The 20,095-nt window shown below is 48.9% G+C and overlaps 1 protein-coding gene across 1 annotated transcript in view; it reads right to left on the bottom strand.

Annotated features, from left to right (window-relative positions):
* The window catches only part of LOC138657677 (zinc finger protein 271-like), a 75,816-nt gene that overhangs the window by 33,105 nt on the left and 22,616 nt on the right, over positions 1-20,095 (bottom strand). The window contains exon 4 of the mRNA XM_069745383.1: positions 8,053-8,170. Within this exon, the coding sequence (XP_069601484.1) occupies positions 8,053-8,170 (118 nt within the window). The remainder of the gene's footprint in view (positions 1-8,052; positions 8,171-20,095) is intronic.

Below are 20,095 nucleotides of genomic sequence, written 5' to 3'. Positions count from 1 at the left end.
ATTGCATTGTTCCTACTGAGGTTGAGAGGTACATATTGTTTTTCTATGTAGTGTATGTGATTACAGGACCTTGTCTTGGGTCACTACATTTGTTTACATATATATTTTTGTTTTCTTGGGAGTGGATAGGGTTGTGGGTTGTCATTTTCCCTATATTAGGATATGACTGCTGTGTTTCTTTTCTGTTGCATTTTGCACTTTTAAATGTTTTTAAATCTTATGTTTTCTTTGTGTGTGGTATATTATCATGTTGATCTATAATAAAAACTTTGCACTTTTGATATTTGTCTGAGGTGCTCCCATTTCTATGGACATGATCTTTTCTTTCTCTTGGTCTTATCGGTGCTTTTCAAGTCCATGGTGAGCCCCAGCATGTAATCATTTAGACATATATTTAGTGGTGCCCTCCACCTCTCTCCATTTCATCAGGAGACAAAATGGAGTCACGCCAATCTCTGTTAGTATGCCCGTCCAAGATGGCGGCTGTTCCCTCATCACAATTCTTTTTTGGGAGCTCATGGGGTCACCATGAGGACACGGCCTCCCTCCTGGACAGGATCCTCTGGGATCACTCTAAGAGGAGAGAACCTGCCGTCCTCCTATTAATAGACGAGTTACTATGTTTTAATTCTTCTTTAACCCCTTCACTACCTTTAACGTAAAGGTACGTCTTGGCGATCATGCCAGCACAGGAGCTATACCCTCGCAATCGCCGCTGGGAGGTCGGCTTATGGGATAGCAGAGTCCCGGCTATCAATGCCAGGAGCGGTGCCACACTGCCCCTGGCTGTTCACCCTCCAAGATGCCTAGATTAATACTGATAGCAAAATTTAGGGGTTTGGGAGAGGGAGGGGGCTCCCCCTTTCTTCCCATCGGCACCACCGTGACGTCATTGCGAGTGCCCGATGGGGACATGACAACCTCAGGGTCAGCCAGTGACTGTGCCAGGAGCATGGACTAAGAGGCTTCAGTCAGTGCAGTATACAAGCGATCAGCATAATAAAAGCGCCACAAGATAAATAAAAAATGAAAAAAACAAAATAGCTCTATTTATGTAAAAATAAGAATAAAGTACATATATGTGATAATTCTGCATCCAGAATGAAATGACCTATAAAACTGCCCCACTAGATAACCTCTCAGAAAAACAAACAAGCCGCCATACATCTCCATCAGCAGGAAATAAAAAAAGTTACAGCTCTCAAAATAAAGCAATGCAAAAATAATTATTTTTTTCTATAAAAGTTTTTATTGTGTGAAAGCGCCAAAACATAAAAAAAATATAAATGAGGTATCGCTCTAATCGTACAGACCTAAAGAATAAAGATGCCTCATCAATTTTACCACACGGTGAATGGCATAAAAAAAAATCCTGAGTAGCTGGTGTTAGTTCATTCTGCCTCTGAAAAACTGGAAAAGAAAGCCAACGTCATGTGCCAACGTCAACTCGCCACGTAAAAAAATAAGCCATCACATTACTATGTTGGCCGAAAAATGGAAAAATTATAGCTCTCAAAATATAGTGATGCAAAAACTATTTTGCAATAAAAGCGTCTTTTAGTGTGTGACAGAAGCCAAACATAAAAGCATCGCAGTAAGGCTCGGCGCACATTTATCCTGCGCTCTGCACTGAGCACTTACGCCGGGGCTTCTGTGTAAATCTCTGAAATTTGCGATTCACACAGAACCTCCGGCAGAAGATTCCCTATAATGAGGCAGATAGAGGCAGAGTGGACATCATGTGGCTTATCCGGCGGTGTCTATCTTTTTCGACAGAGTAAATCTGCTGCCTCATTATAGCGAATGGACCTGTCCATCGTGTCACCTGAATTACGTCTCTCGGAGATTTAGATGGAAACCCCAAAGTAAGTGCTCAGTGTCGAGTGCAGAATAAATGAGATCCAAAATGGGCCCAACAAAAGCTTCTACTCAATCCACTCAGGTGTGTCATCTCTCAATGGAAATATACGGGGCTTCCACGTACTGATAGTACAAAGGTTCTGAAAAAGCACTTTGGCTTCTCATCCCCAAAAAGAAATTCAGCAAATTCTGCACTCCAAAACTCAAATGCCCCCCAGTGTGCATAAACCACATTTAGTGCCCACATGTTTGGCATTTCTGTTGCGATGAGACCCTGCCTAATTTACGGGTGTATGTCTCCAGAAGCACGGGCTGGGCATAATGTTCTGGTCACTACAACGTATTGGTCATTACTACGGCAGTTGACAATTTTCACTCAACAACATCCACTGCTGCCTGTTTCTGGAAAAGACCCATGGAGTCAAAATCATCACTACAGCTGTATATAAATTCCCAAAGGGGTATAATTTCCAAAATTTGGTCACTTGAGGGGAATTCTGCTGTTCTAACACTTAGGGGCTCTGTATATGGAGTCCGCAAACTATTCTAGGAAAATCTGCGCTCCAGGAGGCAAATAGCGCTCCGGAATCTCACCATATGGCTAAAAAGTACTGTACAGCCAAATATGAGGTATTGCCACATTCAGCAAAAATTGTGCGACACATTGTGGTGCCATTTTTATCCATTGTACCTTGTGAAAATGTAAAATCTGGGGCCAAAATAATTATGTTTTCATCACCGCCCAAAGGTATAAAATTCTGTGACATACCTGGGGTGTGCCCCCCTACATGAGTTCATTGAGAGGTGTAGTTTGTGAAATGGGGTCACTGATGGGGGGTTCTGCTGTTCTGGCACCTCAGAATATCTTCCAATGGGTCATGGCACACTCAAACCATAACAGTAAAATCTGAACTCCAATATGGCGCATCTTCCTTTCCGAGCTTTGCACTATGCCTCAAAAGTAGTTATTGACCACATATGGGGTATTGGTGTTCTGAGAAGAAATTGCACTGTTCATTTTCTCCTATTCACCATTTTGAACATTGAAAACTTGGGGCCAAAGCAACATTTTAGTGGAAAAAAATGGTAATTTTCCATTGACTCAGCTAATGTTCTACATTTCTGTGAATCGCCTGAGGGCTAAAAATGCTCACTACACCCCTAGATTAATTCCTCAGGAGGTGTAGTTTCCAGAATCAGGACACTTGTGGTGGTTTCTGCTGTCTTGGCATATCAGGGGCTCTACAACCGTGACATCGCATCACCAATCTCTCTCAAAATAGCACTCCAGAATTCAGTTGGCGTTCCTTCCTTCCCGAGCCTTGCCATGCATGCAAACAGTAGTTTTCCACCACATAAAGGATATCGGCGAATACAGGAGAAATTGCAAAACAAATTTTGGGGTCCACGGTCTCCTGTTTTAACTTATGAAAATTCAAAATTTGGATCTAACACAACATGTTTGTGGGAATTTTTTTTTATATTTTCACAGATCAAAGTTATAAACTTCTGAACTATGAGTTCAAGGTGCATACCACACTTCTACATATATTCCTGGAGGGATGTAGCTTCCAAAATGGAGTCACTTGTGGTTTGTTTCACTGTTTAGGTACATCAGGGGCCCTGTAAACACGACATGGGGTGCGCCATCTATTACACCCAATTTTACGTTCCAAAAGTCAAATGGTGTTCCTTCCTTTCCGAGCTCTGCCGTGCGCCCAAACAGTAGTTTTCTACTACATATGGGGTATCAACGTACTCAGGAAAAACTGCGCTACAAATTGTATTGTCAATTTGTGTAAAATTTGAGGCTAAAGAAATATTTTTGTGGGGAAAAGTAAAATCTTCATGTTTTCCCCCCACATTTCTTTAATTCCTGTGAAGCTACTAAAGGGTTAATAAACTTCTTGTATGTGGTTTTGAGCACTTTGAGAAGTGAAGTTATTTAAATGGTGTAAATTTTGTGTATTTTCTGTCACATGGGCCCCTCAAAGTCACTTCAAATGGGATTTGGCCCCTAAAAAATTGGTTTTGTAAATTTTGTTGGAAAAAATGAGGAATTGCTGTTAACATTTTAAGCATTACAACTTCCTAACAAAAAAAAACGTTTAAAAAAATAAAGTAAAGTAGACATATGGTAAGTAACTTATAGCCATAAAAATTCAAAGATGCAAAAAATACTGACCAAAATTAACCTCGAACATGAAGTACAATGTGTCACAAAAAACAGACTCTGAATCACTGGGATACGTTGAAGCGTTCCAGAGTTATCTCATAAAGTGACACTGGTCAGAATTGTAAAATTTAACATGACCATGAAGGTGAAAATAGACTTGATGAGTGAAAGGGTTAAAGAGAAAAGTCTCAACAACCACCTTGATATAAACATTGGGATTTTTGCCCATTTCTCAAGGCAAAACTTCTCCAGTTCCTTCAAGTTAGATGGTTTCCTCTGGTGAACAGCGATCTTCAAGTCTGAACACAGATTCACCTTGGATTAAGGTCTGGACTGACTCAGCCGCTCCAGAAAGTTTACACTGGAGTGTTGCTTTAGCCGTACGCTTTGAGTCATTTCCTCGTTGGAAGGCGAACCTTCATCCCAGTATCAAATCACTGACAGACAAACAGGTTTTGCTCAAGAATATTATCCCTGTATTTCGCACCATTCATCTTTCCCTCGACTCAGACCATTTTTCCTGTCCCTGCTGCCAAAAATCATCCCCACAGCATTATGCTGCCACCACCATATTTCACTGTGGGCATGGTGTTCTTGGGGTGATGAGCTGTGTTGGTTTGGCACCAGACATAGGGTTTACCTTGATGTCCAAAAAGTTCAATTTTGGTCTCATCTGACCACAGCACCTTCCTCCTTACAATTGGGGAGTCTCCCACATGTCTTTAGGCAAACTCAAAACGAGCCTTAATAATAATAATAATTTTATTTATATAGCGCCAACATATTCCGCAGCGCTTTACAAATTATAGAGGGGACTTGTACAGACAATAGACATTACAGCATAACAGAAATCACAGTTCAAAACAGATACCAGGAGGAGTGAGGGCCCTGCTCGCAAGCTTACAAACTATGGGGAAAAGGGGAGACACGAGAGGTGGATGGTAACAATTGCTTTAGTTATTCGGACCAGCTATAGTGTAAGGCTCAGGTGTTCATGTAAAGCTGCATGAACCAGTTACCTGCCTAAGTATGTAGCAGTACAGACACAGAGGGCTAATACTGCATAAAGTGTATGAGAACATGATGCGAGGAACCTTTTTTTTTTTTTTTTTTTATTATAAATAGGCCACACAGGGATCGTTAGGTTAATGCATTGAGCCTTACAATTTTTGTGTGTAAGTCAAGGCTTTTTCCATAAAGGCCACCTCTATGGAGTGTGCGGCTTATTGTGGTCGTATGGACAGAAACTTCTTCAGTCTCTGTTGGGAACTCTGCAGCTCCTTCAGGGTTACCTTTGGTCTCTGTGCTGCCTCTCTGATTAATGCCCTCTTTGCACAGGCTGAGAGTTTTGACGTGCGCCCAGGTTTGTTGTGGTACCATGTTCTTTCAATTTGATGATAATGGATTTGAAGGTGCTTTGGAGGATCATCAGAGATTGGGGGATTTTTTTTTTCTTATAACTGAACCCTGACTTGCACTTTGTCCCTGACATGTTTGGAGATTTTGTCTTCATGGTGTTTGGTTAGTGGTGCCGCCTTCTCCCTCTGCTCACCCCACGGCCTCTTCGTGCTTGTTATGGTCCTGCTGCTCCTGCCACCTCTGCACAGCTGTCCTTGCTCTGCATGGCACCTTGCCGTCATTCACTTCCGCAGTCTGGTACGCCTCCGGACTTGTTGACTTAACATCACTTGTTGGCAACTGTGTCTCACCATCATCGTCCGCTTGAGAAACTAATTGCTGTTCCCCACCCTAGTTTTCTTCTGACCGTCACTGCTCAGATATTTTGGCATGAATAAATACGATCTCACGTCCCTCTTGAAAAGTGCAGGGCGAAAGGCCAGAATCAATAACTGGAAATATTAAGACTCGCTCCTCAAGTGTCCAAGTGTGGGATCACTTGTCTCCTGGGACTCATGGATGAGCATGTTTGTTGTGCTCCCACCTGCAAACTGTACGGTGTTATTTTTTATAAATAAAATATGTAGCCCTGAAAATGAATTTAACGCTAGAGCCACCTGCTGACTCTCCAAAATGTGTGACTAAGGCTACGTTCACACTAGCGTTGTGCGCCGCTGCGTCGGCGACGCGACGCACCGAAAAACGCGTGCAAACGCACGCAAAAACGCTGCGTTTTGCGACGCGTGCGTCGTTTTTTGACGAAAATCGTACGCAAGAAAAATGCAACTTGTTGCGTTTTCATGGTCCGACGCTAGCGTCAAAAAAGACGCACGTGTCGGAAAACGCAACAAGCAAAAACGCATGCGTCCCCCATGTTAAACATAGGGGCGCATGACGCGTGCGTCGCCCGACGCTAGCGCGACGCACACTAGCCGAACGCTAGTGTGAACGTAGCCTAAGTGCCACCTGATGGCGCTCAAAAAACTATGAGTGAGTGCTGCGTGATGGCCCTTCAAAATGTGTAATTGAGGGCACTCAAAAAAATGTGGAGCAAGGGCCGCGTGATAACGCTGCTGATATGGTGTAGAAGGAGGAGAACAAGAAAAATAAAAAAAACCATGAACTGTATAATCATATTAGGGTGAAAACGGTGCATGGGAATACAGATCCGCCTATTAGTTATCATGACCCCGGCAGCAATAAACCCCCGGAATAAGCAGGGAGGGAGAAGTGACTGCGGCCTGCAAGCCTTAGATCTGTCCAACTCCGTGTAAAATAAAGATGGCATCATACAATGGGAGAAAGACCCAAATGTAACTCCTGTGTGAATAAATGGACAAAGGACTGGTGGTGTTCTGTCCCCAGGATGGAGAACGTTCCCCCACATGGAGATTCATTGGCAAAGGTCTCCAAGGAGATAACAGAAATGTTTTGAACCCCAGTTTTGATCTATGTGAAGCCTTGTGGGCCGCCTGAGGCTCTGAGCCGACACATGAGGAACTGCTGCCGACCATAGCTGGAGTCCGAGGCCTGAAGGTCCTTGTTGTGCTAGTTGGATCCCGCGCCCCTGAAACTGGGAAGTCCCACTCCTTCTACATGAGATGTTTTCTGAGGTCCTGTTCTACGTATATTCCAGGGGGTGCTGCATTCCCTCCTTCTCATTTTTGATAGGTCTTCAGCAGTCTACGAGTCCCAAAAAATCAGAAATCTCATGCACACGATTCCTTTTTTTCTTGACAAATGGAAAACTGCTGCATTTTTTAAAGAAGCAGCATGTCAAGTCTTTCACTGATTTTACAGTGTTTTTCACCATTGAAAAAGCACAAAAACGCAGTAAAAACAGTGTGAACATGGCCTAAGGGGTGGAGGAGGTTTATTTTTCTCTCCTAGTAATTTTGCCATATAAACAAGTCATACAGGGATGAATATTTCCTCACCTTTTATCCCTGTAAAATCCGTTTTATCTGCGGTTTTGTATGTGTTATTGTCAGTCCGTAAAAGTTCCGCAATACTCTGACAACATTGTTTGTAGTAGTGACCTGGGAGTCAGAGATGTGTCCAGGCGTCTTCCCCATGATGTTCCCAGGCGTCTTCCCCATGATGTTCCCAGGCGTCTTCCCCATGATGTTCCCAGGCGTCTCCCCCATGATGTTCCCAGGCGTCTTCCCCATGATGTTCCCAGGCGTCTCCCCCATGATGTTCCCAGGCGTCTTCCCCATGATGTTCCCAGGCGTCTTCCCCATGATGTTCCCAGGCGTCTTCCCCATGATGTTCCCAGGCGTCTTCCCCATGATGTTCCCAGGCGTCTCCCCCATGATGTTCCGAGGCGTCTTCCCCATGATGTTCCCAGGCGTCTCCCCCATGATGTTCCCAGGCGTCTCCCCATGATGTTCCCAGGCGTCTTCCCCATGATGTTCCCAGGCGTCATCCATGTCAGAGATTTTACTACGGTATCACATGCCGGTCATCATCATCACAGACGCCGGTCATTATTACATGCCGGTCATCATCATCATCATCACAGACGCCGGTCATCATCACAGACGCCGGTCATTATTACATGCCGGTCATCATCATCATCATCATCATCATCACAGACGCCGGTCATTATCACACACCTGTGGAAACATCTCCCGGAATCTCCTCCTTCCCGTCACTCACACACGGCTGATCCCCCCTCGTCATCGTTTCCTCTTCTGTCTCTTCCTTCACTTTATTCTTAGTCGGATCTTCCTCCTGATAGATCAGATGTAACAATCAGCACAATACATTTAGTAGCATCTTACGGGGTCAGGCATACACATCCCTGCAGCAAAGCATCACACAGCAAAGCATCAAGACGGCCGGGACTTAACATCCATCTCCTCTCTTCACACAGGTACAATCTCTGCTTCCTGTCATCTGCTGCCCATCATCCTACAACAATTCCTTTACTGGTACAATCTCTGCTTCCTGTCATCTGCTGCCTATCATCCTGCAACAATTCCTTTACTGGTACAATCTCTGCTTCCTGTCATCTGCTGCCCATCATCCTACAACAATTCCTTTACTGGTACAATCTCTGCTTCCTGTCATCTGCTGCCCATCATCCTACAACAATTCCTTTACTGGTACAATCTCTGCTTCCTGTCATCTGCTGCCTATCATCCTGCAACAATTTCTTTACTGGTACAATCTCTGCTTCCTGTCATCTGCTGCCTATCATCCTGCAACAATTCCTTTACTGGTACAATCTCTGCTTCCTGTCATCTGCTGCCCATCATCCTGCAACAATTCCTTTACTGGTACAATCTCTGCTTCCTGTCATCTGCTGCCCATCATCCTGCAACAATTCCTTTACTGGTACAATCTCTGCTTCCTGTCATCTGCTGCCCATCATCCTACAACAATTCCTTTACTGGTATATAACAGTGCTTGCTGAATGCTAAATCCATTTGTTGTATTAAATACTCATTGCTGCACATCCATGCTGGGGTCACAGGAGATATTATCATGTGCAAGGTGTTATATGGTGGCAGGCAGGGCCAGTGCCTTTGATCATGTAACCTCCCCGGGGTGTTGGCCAATTGCTAATTTATCCCAGATAAGGGCCCACAATTCCTCTCACCTGATCCTTTACTCAGCCCTATAAATTTAGTAGCATCTTAAGGGGTGCATGTGTGTGGGGTCAGGCACGCGCATCCCTGCAGCAAAGCATCACACAGCTAAGCATTGAGACGCCGCAGTTATTTCAACGGCAGGAGTCAGGACCCCACTCTATGATCTGACTCTTTTGGGTAAGTCTGCTGATTTAGAACTTCTTATTACTTGAATCTAGCTTTTGTATTAACCCATCTTACTCCTTCACCATGTTTACATATGCCCTTACAGTGTTTGCTCCACTAATCCTCACTCTCCTTCGCTATCACAAACCCCAGCTCCCTCTAACCAAATAACCATCTCTCCCTCTTTCCTCCCCACCTGTCCTCCTCTGCTGACCTGCTCCTCAACCTCAAATCTGTCCTAATAAAACAAGTCGCCCACTCTCCTTCTCCCACCTGCTCTCTCTCTGCTTCTCCTCACTGCTGGAGACATATCTACCAACCCGGGACCCCCTCAGCTCATACCTCCCACTACTACCCCCTCCTATCGCTCCCTATCCAACATGAACTACCGCAATCTTTCCAACATAAAACCCGTGCCCCTGATGCCCACCCCCCTGCTCCCTCTCTCTGGAGCACTCTGACTGCCCGCTCAATCTGCAATAAGCTTCATGCGATTCACGACCTTTTTCGCTCTCACAATCTTGCCTTCCTCGGCCTCACAGAAACATGGCTGACACCCTCTGACACAGCCTCCCCTGCTGCGCTGTGTTACGGCGGCCTCCACTTCACCCACACCCCTCGCCCCGGCAACATACATGGTGGAGGAGTGGGTCTTCTCCTTTCTTCAAACTGCACCTTTAACCCAATCCCACCTCTACCGTCCCTTATCCTCCCCTCTTTTTAAGTCCACTCTGTCCGCATCTACTCTCCCTCCAATCTCCAAGTGGCCGTCATATACCGACCTCCAGGCCCGGCCACTGCCTTTATTGACCAATTCTCCACCTGGCTCCTTCACTTTCTGTCTGTTGAAATTCCCACCATCATCATGGGTGACTTCAACATCCCCATTGATACCCTTCAATCAACAGCCTCCAAACTTCTGTCCCTTACTTCATCTTTTGGACTTACTCAGTGGTCCTCCGCAGCCACCCACACAGAGGGACATACACTGGACCTGGTCTTCACCCGTCTCTTCTCCCTCTATCCGACCACCATCTGCTCACCTTCTCATCCCTGTCCTCCTCACCGGTCATCCATGTCCAGCAACATGCACACCCATGCAGAAACCTTGCACACCTAGACACCCACACACTCTCTGACTCCATCCTACCACTGGCATCCATATCCTCAGTCCACGACAGACAGTGCCACTGCTTTCTACAATGCCACTCTCGCATCGGCTATTGACACAGTTGCCCCTCTCGTCCATGGCAGAGTGTGACATATCAATAGACAACCCTGGCACAATATCACCACTAAAAAGCTCTGGCAAGTGTTCAGGGTTGCAGAGTGACGTTGGAAGAAAACAAATTCGCAAGACGACTTCACTGCATTCAAACAGGCAACACTCGCCTTTAAATCTGCTCTCACCTCTGCTAAACAGGCGACTTCACATCCCTCGTATCCTCCCTATCCTACAACCCCAAACAGTTATTCAAAACCTTTAACTCCCTCCTCCACCCTCCACTGCCCCCTCCAACCTCCCTCATCTCTGCTGAGGACTTTGCCACACACTTTAAAAAGAAGATCGACCAAACAAGGCAAGTCTTCATTGTTCAACCACCACAACCCCTTTGTATACCAGACCAATGCCCAAACCCCATAACCTCCCCATCCAACATCACTGAATGGGGCTTAATTTTCTCCTCTCCAAATCGCACCTCACCACCTGTGCGCTCGACCCCATCCCACCTCCTCACCACACTTATCCCGTCCCTAACCCACCTCTTCAACCTATCACTAACTTCTGGCACTTTCCCCTCTGCTTTCAAACATGCCACAATCACGCCTATTCTTAAAAAGCCAACCCCCTATCCAACTGGTATACGTCCAGCTATCGCCCAATATCGCTGCTCCAATTCGCTTCCAAACTCCTGGAGCAGCACGTCCACTCTGAACTCTCCTCCCACCTCTCATCTAACTTGCTCTTTGACAATCTACAATCTGGTTTCCGCCCCCATCACTCAACTGACACAGCCCTGACTAAAATTACTAACGACCTACTTACAGCCAAAGCTAATGGACAATACTCTGTACTCCTCCTTCTAGACCTGTCCTCTGCTTTCGACACAGTTGACCACTGCCTCCTACTACAGATCCTCTCCTCCTTTGGCATTAAAGACCTCGTCCTATCCTGGATCTCCTCGTACCTTTCCAACCGCACATTCAGCGTCTCCCACACTACCTCCTCATCCCACCGGCTCTCTGTTGGAGTCCCCCAAGGCTCTGTTCTTGGACCCCTACTCTTCTCAATCTATACACTTGGCCTGGGACAACTCAAAGTCTCATGGATTCCAGTACCACCTTTATGCTGATGACACTCAGATCTACCTCTCTGGCCCAGACATTACCTCTCTGCTGTCCAGAATCCCGGAATGTCTATCAGCCATATCCTCCTTCTCCTCTTGCTTCCTCAAACTCAATGTGGACAAATCTGAACTCATCATCTTTCCTCCATCTCATAGATCTTCCTTACCTGACCTATCTATCGCAACTCAATTAACGACATCACGCTCTCCCCCATACCGGAAGTCAGCTGCCTCGGAGTAACCCTTGACTCTGCCCTGTCCTTCAAACCGCACATCCAAGCTCTCTCCACCTCCAGCTCAAAAATATCTCCAGAATCCGTCCTTTCCTCAACTCTCAATCTACTAAAATGCTTGTGCACGCCCTCATCATCTCCCGCATTGACTACTGCAATATTCTTTTCTGTGGCCTCCCTGCTAACACCCTTGCACCTTTCCAGTCTATCCTTAACTCTGCTGCCCGACTAATTCATCTCTTTCCTCACTACTCCTCTGCAAATCTCTTCACTGGCTTCCATTCCCTCAGCGTATCCAGTTCAAATTACTAATACTGACCTACAAAGCCATCCACAACCTGTCTCCTCCATATATCTCTGAACTAATCTCCCCTCACGTGATCTCCAGTCCTCCCAAGATCTCCTTCTCTCCTCCACACTTATCCGCTCCTCACCCAACCGCCTCCAAGGCTTCTCCCGAATATCCCCCATCCTCTGGAATTCTTTGCCCCAACACGTCCGACTATCAGCCACATTCGGATCCTTCAGACGGAACCTGAAAACCCACCTCTTCAGGAAAGCCTACAGCCTACACTGACCCCGCTGCCTCCTCATCACTGACCGCGCTGCCGCCTCACCAACACCGGAGCTGCCGCCTCACCAACACCGGAGCTGCCGCCTCACCAACACCGGAGCTACCGCCTCACCAACACCGGAGCTACCGCCTCACCAACACCGGAGCTACCGCCTCACCAACACCGGAGCTACCGCCTCACCAACCCCGGAGCTACCGCCTCACCAACACCGGAGCTCCTACAACCCCCAACCTTTTGTCTCCATCCCCACCATCCTGTAGAATGTGAGCCCCCAAGGGCAGGGTCCTCGCCCCTCTGTAATGTCCCAGCAGTCACCTCTCCATTCATCACCCAGAATCCTCCAGTGCTGTATAATGTCCCAGCAGTCTCCTCTCCCCTCATCACCCAGAATCCTCCAGTGCTGTATAATCTCCCAGCAGTCACCTCTCCGCTCATCACCCAGAATCCTCCAGTGCTGTATAATCTCCCAGCAGTCACCTCTCAACTCATCACCCAGAATCCTCCAGTCCTGTATAATCTCCCAGCAGTCACCTCTCCGCCCATCACCCAGAATCCTCCAGTGCTGTATAATGTCCCAGCAGTCACCTCTCCACTCATCACCCAGAATCCTCCAGTGCTGTATAATGTCCCAGCAGTCACCTCTCCGCTCATCACCCAGAATCCTCCAGTGCTGTATAATCTCCCAGCAGTCACCTCTCAACTCATCACCCAGAATCCTCCAGTCCTGTATAATCTCCCAGCAGTCACCTCTCCGCCCATCACCCAGAATCCTCCAGTGCTGTATAATGTCCCAGCAGTCACATCTCCGCTCATCACCCAGAATCCTCCAGTCCTGAATAATGTCCCAGCAGTCACCTCTCGGCTCATCACCCAGAATCCTCCAGTGCTGTATAATGTCCCAGCAGTCTCCTCTCCGCTCATCACCCAGAATCCTCCAGTGCTGTATAATGTCCCAGCAGTCACCTCTCCGCTCATCACCCAGAATCCTCCAGTGCTGTATAATGTCCCAGCAGTCACCTCTCCGCTCATCACCCAGAATCCTCCAGTGCTGTATAATGTCCCAGCAGTCTCCTCTCCGCTCATCACCCAGAATCCTCCAGTGCTGTATAATCTCCCAGCAGTCACCTCTCCGCTCATCACCCAGAATCCTCCAGTCCTGTATAATGTCCCAGCAGTCACCTCTCCGCTCATCACCCAGAATCCTCCAGTGCTGTATAATGTCCCAGCAGTCACCTCTCCGCTCATCACCCAGAATCCTCCAGTGCTGTATAATCTCCCAGCAGTCACCTCTCCGCTCATCACCCAGAATCCTCCAGTGCTGTATAATCTCCCAGCAGTCTCCTCTCCGCTCATCACCCAGAATCCTCCAGTGCTGTGTAATGTCCCAGCAGTCACCTCTCCGCTCATCACCCAGAATCCTCCAGTCCTGTATAATGTCCCAGCAGTCACCTCTCCGCTCATCACCCAGAATCCTCCAGTCCTGTATAATCTCCCAGCAGTCACCTCTCCGCTCATCACCCAGAATCCTCCAGTCCTGTATAATGTCCCAGCAGTCACCTCTCCGCTCATCACCCAGAATCCTCCAGTCCTGTATAATCTCCCAGCAGTCACCTCTCCGCTCATCACCCAGAATCCTCCAGTGCTGTATAATGTCCCAGCAGTCACCTCTCCTCTCATCACCCAGAATCCTCCAGTGCTGTATAATGTCCCAGCAGTCACCTCTCCGCTCATCACCCAGAATCCTCCAGTGCTGTATAATGTCCCAGCAGTCACCTCTCCGCTCATCACCCAGAATCCTCCAGTGCTGTATAATGTCCCAGCAGTCTCCTCTCCGCTCATCACCCAGAATCCTCCAGTGCTGTATAATCTCCCAGCAGTCACCTCTCCGCTCATCACCCAGAATCCTCCAGTCCTGTATAATGTCCCAGCAGTCACCTCTCCGCTCATCACCCAGAATCCTCCAGTGCTGTATAATGTCCCAGCAGTCACCTCTCCGCTCATCACCCAGAATCCTCCAGTGCTGTATAATCTCCCAGCAGTCACCTCTCCGCTCATCACCCAGAATCCTCCAGTGCTGTATAATCTCCCAGCAGTCTCCTCTCCGCTCATCACCCAGAATCCTCCAGTCCTATATAATGTCCCAGCAGTCACCTCTCCGCTCATCACCCAGAATCCTCCAGTGCAGTATAATGTCCCAGCAGTCACCTCTCCGCTCATCACCCAGAATCCTCCAGTGCTGTATAATGTCCCAGCAGTCACCTCTCCGCTCATCACCCAGAATCCTCCAGTGCTGTATAATGTCCCAGCAGTCACCTCTCCGCTCATCACCCAGAATCCTCCAGTGCTGTATAATGTCCCAGCAGTCACCTCTCCGCAAATCACCCAGAATCCTCCAGTCCTGTATAATGTCCCAGCAGTCACCTCTCCGCTCATCACCCAGAATCCTCCAGGGCTGTATAATCTCCCAGCAGTCACCTCTCCGCTCATCACCCAGAATCCTCCAGTGCTGTATAATGTCCCAGCAGTCACCTCTCCGCTCATCACCCAGAATCCTCCAGTGCTGTATAATGTCCCAGCAGTCACCTCTCCGCACATCACCCAGAATCCTCCAGTGCTGTATAATCTCCCAGCAGTCACCTCTCCGCTCATCACCCAGAATCCTCCAGTGCTGTATAATCTCCCAGCAGTCACCTCTCCGCTCATCACCCAGAATCCTCCAGTGCTGTATAATGTCCCAGCAGTCACCTCTCCGCACATCACCCAGAATCCTCCAGTCCTGTATAATGTCCCAGCAGTCACCTCTCCGCTCATCACCCAGAATCCTCCAGTCCTGTATAATCTCCCAGCAGTCACCTCTCCGCTCATCACCCAGAATCCTCCAGTGCTGTATAATCTCCCAGCAGTCACCTCTCCGCTCATCACCCAGAATCCTCCAGTGCTGTATAATCTCCCAGCAGTCACCTCTCCGCTCATCACCCAGAATCCTCCAGTCCTGTATAATCTCCCAGCAGTCACCTCTCCGCTCATCACCCAGAATCCTCCAGTGCTGTATAATCTCCCAGCAGTCACCTCTCCGCTCATCACCCAGAATCCTCCAGTCCTGTATAATCTCCCAGCAGTCACCTCTCCGCTCATCACCCAGAATCCTCCAGTGCTGTATAATCTCCCAGCAGTCACCTCTCCGCTCATCACCCAGAATCCTCCAGTCCTGTATAATCTCCCAGCAGTCACCTCTCCGCTCATCACCCAGAATCCTCCAGTCCTGTATAATCTCCCAGCAGTCACCTCTCCACTCATCACCCAGAATCCTCCAGTGCTGTATAATCTCCCAGCAGTCACCTCTCCGCTCATCACCCAGAATCCTCCAGTCCTGTATAATGTCCCAGCAGTCACCTCTCCGCTCATCACCCAGAATCCTCCAGTGCTGTATAATGTCCCAGCAGTCACCTCTCCGCTCATCACCCAGAATCCTCCAGTGCTGTATAATGTCCCAGCAGTCACCTCTCCGCTCATCACCCAGAATCCTCCAGTGCTGTATAATCTCCCAGCAGTCACCTCTCCGCTCATCACCCAGAATCCTCCAGTGCTGTATAATCTCCCAGCAGTCACCTCTCCGCTCATCACCCAGAATCCTCCAGTCCTGTATAATGTCCCAGCAGTCACCTCTCCGCTCATCACCCAGAATCCTCCAGTGCTGTATAATGTCCCAGCAGTCACCTCTCCGCTCATCACCCAGAATCCTCCAGTGCTGTATAATGTCCCAGCAGTCACCTCTCCGCTCATCACCCAGAATCCTCCAGTCCTGTATAATGTCCCAGCAGTCACCTCTCCGCTCATCACCCAGAATCCTCCAGTGCTGTATAATGTCCCAGCAGTCACCTCTCCGCTCATCACCCAGAATCCTCCAGTCCTGTATAATGTCCCAGCAGTCACCTCTCCGCTCATCACCCAGAATCCTCCAGTCCTGTATAATGTCCCAGCAGTCACCTCTCCGCTCATCACCCAGAATCCTCCAGTGCTGTATAATGTCCCAGCAGTCACCTCTCCGCTCAGCACCCAGAATCCTCCAGTCCTGTATAATGTCCCAGCAGTCACCTCTCCGCTCATCACCCAGAATCCTCCAGTGCTGTATAATCTCCCAGCAGTCACCTCTCCGCTCATCACCCAGAATCCTCCAGTGCTGTATAATCTCCCAGCAGTCACCTCTCCGCTCATCACCCAGAATCCTCCAGTGCTGTATAATGTCCCAGCAGTCATCTCTCCGCTCATCACCCAGAATCCTCCAGTCCTGTATAATGTCCCAGCAGTCACCTCTCCGCTCATCACCCAGAATCCTCCAGTCCTGTATAATGTCCCAGCAGTCACCTCTCCACTCATCACCCAGAATCCTCCAGTGCTGTATAATGTCCCAGCAGTCACCTCTCCGCTCATCACCCAGAATCCTCCAGTGCTGTATAATCTCCCAGCAGTCACCTCTCCGCTCATCACCCAGAATCCTCCAGTGCTGTATAATCTCCCAGCAGTCACCTCTCCGCTCATCACCCAGAATCCTCCAGTCCTGTATAATGTCCCAGCAGTCACCTCTCCACTCATCACCCAGAATCCTCCAGTCCTGTATAATGTCCCAGCAGTCACCTCTCCGCTCATCACCCAGAATCCTCCAGTGCTGTATAATGTCCCAGCAGTCACCTCTCCGCTCATCACCCAGAATCCTCCAGTGCTGTATAATCTCCCAGCAGTCACCTCTCCGCTCATCACCCAGAATCCTCCAGTCCTGTATAATCTCCCAGCAGTCACCTCTCCGCTCATCACCCAGAATCCTCCAGTCCTGTGTAATGTCCCAGCAGTCACCTCTCCGCTCATCACCCAGAATCCTCCAGTGCTGTATAATCTCCCAGCAGTCACCTCTCCGCTCATAACCCAGAATCCTCCAGTGCTGTATAATGTCCCAGCAGTCACCTCTCCGCTCATCACCCAGAATCCTCCAGTCCTGTATAATCTCCCAGCAGTCACCTCTCCGCTCATCACCCAGAATCCTCCAGTGCTGTATAATCTCCCAGCAGTCACCTCTCCGCTCATCACCCAGAATCCTCCAGTGCTGTATAATCTCCCAGCAGTCACCTCTCCGCTCATCACCCAGAATCCTCCAGTCCTGTATAATGTCCCAGCAGTCACCTCTCCGCTCATCACCCAGAATCCTCCGATGCTGTATAATGTCCCAGCAGTCACCTCTCCGCTCATCACCCAGAATCCTCCAGTCCTGTATAATGTCCCAGCAGTCACCTCTCCGCTCATCACCCAGAATCCTCCAGTCCTGTATAATGTCCCAGCAGTCACCTCTCCCCTCATCACCCAGAATCCTCCAGTGCTGTATAAAGTCCCAGCAGTCACCTCTCCGCTCATCACCCAGAATCCTCCAGTGCTGTATAATGTCCCAGCAGTCACCTCTCCGCTCATCACCCAGAATCCTCCAGTCCTGTATAATCTCCCAGCAGTCACCTCTCCGCTCATCACCCAGAATCCTCCAGTCCTGTATAATGTCCCAGCAGTCACCTCTCCGCTCATCACCCAGAATCCTCCAGTGCTGTATAATCTCCCAGCAGTCACCTCTCCGCTCATCACCCAGAATCCTCCAGTCCTGTATAATGTCCCAGCAGTCACCTCTCCCCTCATCACCCAGAATCCTCCAGTCCTGTATAAAGTCCCAGCAGTCACCTCTCCGCTCATCACCCAGAATCCTCCAGTGCTGTATAATGTCCCAGCAGTCACCTCTCCCCTCATCACCCAGAATCCTCCAGTGCTGTATAATGTCCCAGCAGTCACCTCTCCGCTCATCACCCAGAATCCTCCAGTCCTGTATAATGTCCCAGCAGTCACCTCTCCGCTCATCACCCAGAATCCTCCAGTCCTGTATAATCTCCCAGCAGTCACCTCTCCGCTCATCACCCAGAATCCTCCAGTCCTGTATAATGTCCCAGCAGTCACCTCTCCGCTCATCACCCAGAATCCTCCAGTCCTGTATAATGTCCCAGCAGTCACCTCTCCGCTCATCACCCAGAATCCTCCAGTCCTGTATAATCTCCCAGCAGTCACCTCTCCGCTCATCACCCAGAATCCTCCAGTGCTGTATAATCTCCCAGCAGTCTCCTCTCCGCTCATCACCCAGAATCCTCCAGTCCTGTATAATCTGCCAGCAGTCTCCTCTCCGCTCATCACCCAGAATCCTCCAGTGCTGTATAATCTCCCAGCAGTCACCTCTCCGCTCATCCCCCAGAATCCTCCAGTGCTGTATAATGTCCCAGCAGTCACCTCTCCGCTCATCACCCAGAATCCTCCAGTCCTGTATAATCTCCCAGCAGTCACCTCTCCGCTCATCACCCAGAATCCTCCAGTGCTGTATAATCTCCCAGCAGTCACCTCTCCGCTCATCACCCAGAATCCTCCAGTCCTGTATAATCTGCCAGCAGTCTCCTCTCCGCTCATCACCCAGAATCCTCCAGTGCTGTATAATCTCCCAGCAGTCACCTCTCCGCTCATCCCCCAGAATCCTCCAGTCCTGTATAATCTGCCAGCAGTCTCCTCTCCTCTCATCACCCAGAATCCTCCAGTGCTGTATAATCTCCCAGCAGTCACCTCTCCGCTCATCACCCAGAATCCTCCAGTGCTGTATAATGTCCCAGCAGTCACCTCTTCGCTCATCACCCAGAATCCTCCAGTGCTGTATAATCTCCCAGCAGTCACCTCTCCGCTCATCACCCAGAATCCTCCAGTGCTGTATAATGTCCCAGCAGTCACCTCTTCGCTCATCACCCAGAATCCTCCAGTCCTGTATAATCTCCCAGCAGTCACCTCTCCGCTCATCACCCAGAATCCTCCAGTGCTGTATAATCTCCCAGCAGTCACCTCTCCGCTCATCACCCAGAATCCTCCAGTCCTGTATAATGTCCCAGCAGTCTCCTCTCCGCTCATCACCCAGAATCCTCCAGTGCTGTATAATGTCCCAGCAGTCACCTCTCCGCTCATCACCCAGAATCCTCCAGTGCTGTATAATGTCCCAGCAGTCACCTCTTCGCTCATCACCCAGAATCCTCCAGTCCTGTATAATCTCCCAGCAGTCACCTCTCCGCTCATCACCCAGAATCCTCCAGTGCTGTATAATCTCCCAGCAGTCACCTCTCCGCTCATCACCCAGAATCCTCCAGTCCTGTATAATGTCCCAGCAGTCTCCTCTCCGCTCATCACCCAGAATCCTCCAGTGCTGTATAATGTCCCAGCAGTCACCTCTTCGCTCATCACCCAGAATCCTCCAGTGCTGTATAATCTCCCAGCAGTCACCTCTCCGCTCATCACCCAGAATCCTCCAGTCCTGTATAATGTCCCAGCAGTCACCTCTCCGCTCATCACCCAGAATCCTCCAGTGCTGTATAATCTCCCAGCAGTCACCTCTCCGCTCATCACCCAGAATCCTCCAGTCCTGTATAATGTCCCAGCAGTCACCTCTCCGCTCATCCCCCAGAATCCTCCAGTGCTGTATAATGTCCCAGCAGTCACCTCTCCGCTCATCACCCAGAATCCTCCAGTGCTGTATAATCTCCCAGCAGTCACCTCTCCGCTCATCACCCAGAATCCTCCAGTGCTGTATAATGTCCCAGCAGTCACCTCTCCGCTCATCACCCAGAATCCTCCAGTCCTGTATAATCTCCCAGCAGTCACCTCTCCGCTCATCACCCAGAATCCTCCA

Source organism: Ranitomeya imitator, chromosome 1 (assembly GCF_032444005.1).
Source record: "Ranitomeya imitator isolate aRanImi1 chromosome 1, aRanImi1.pri, whole genome shotgun sequence".
Classification (NCBI taxonomy): Eukaryota; Metazoa; Chordata; class Amphibia; order Anura; family Dendrobatidae; genus Ranitomeya; species Ranitomeya imitator.
This window is presented reverse-complemented; position numbering and strand designations above follow the sequence as displayed.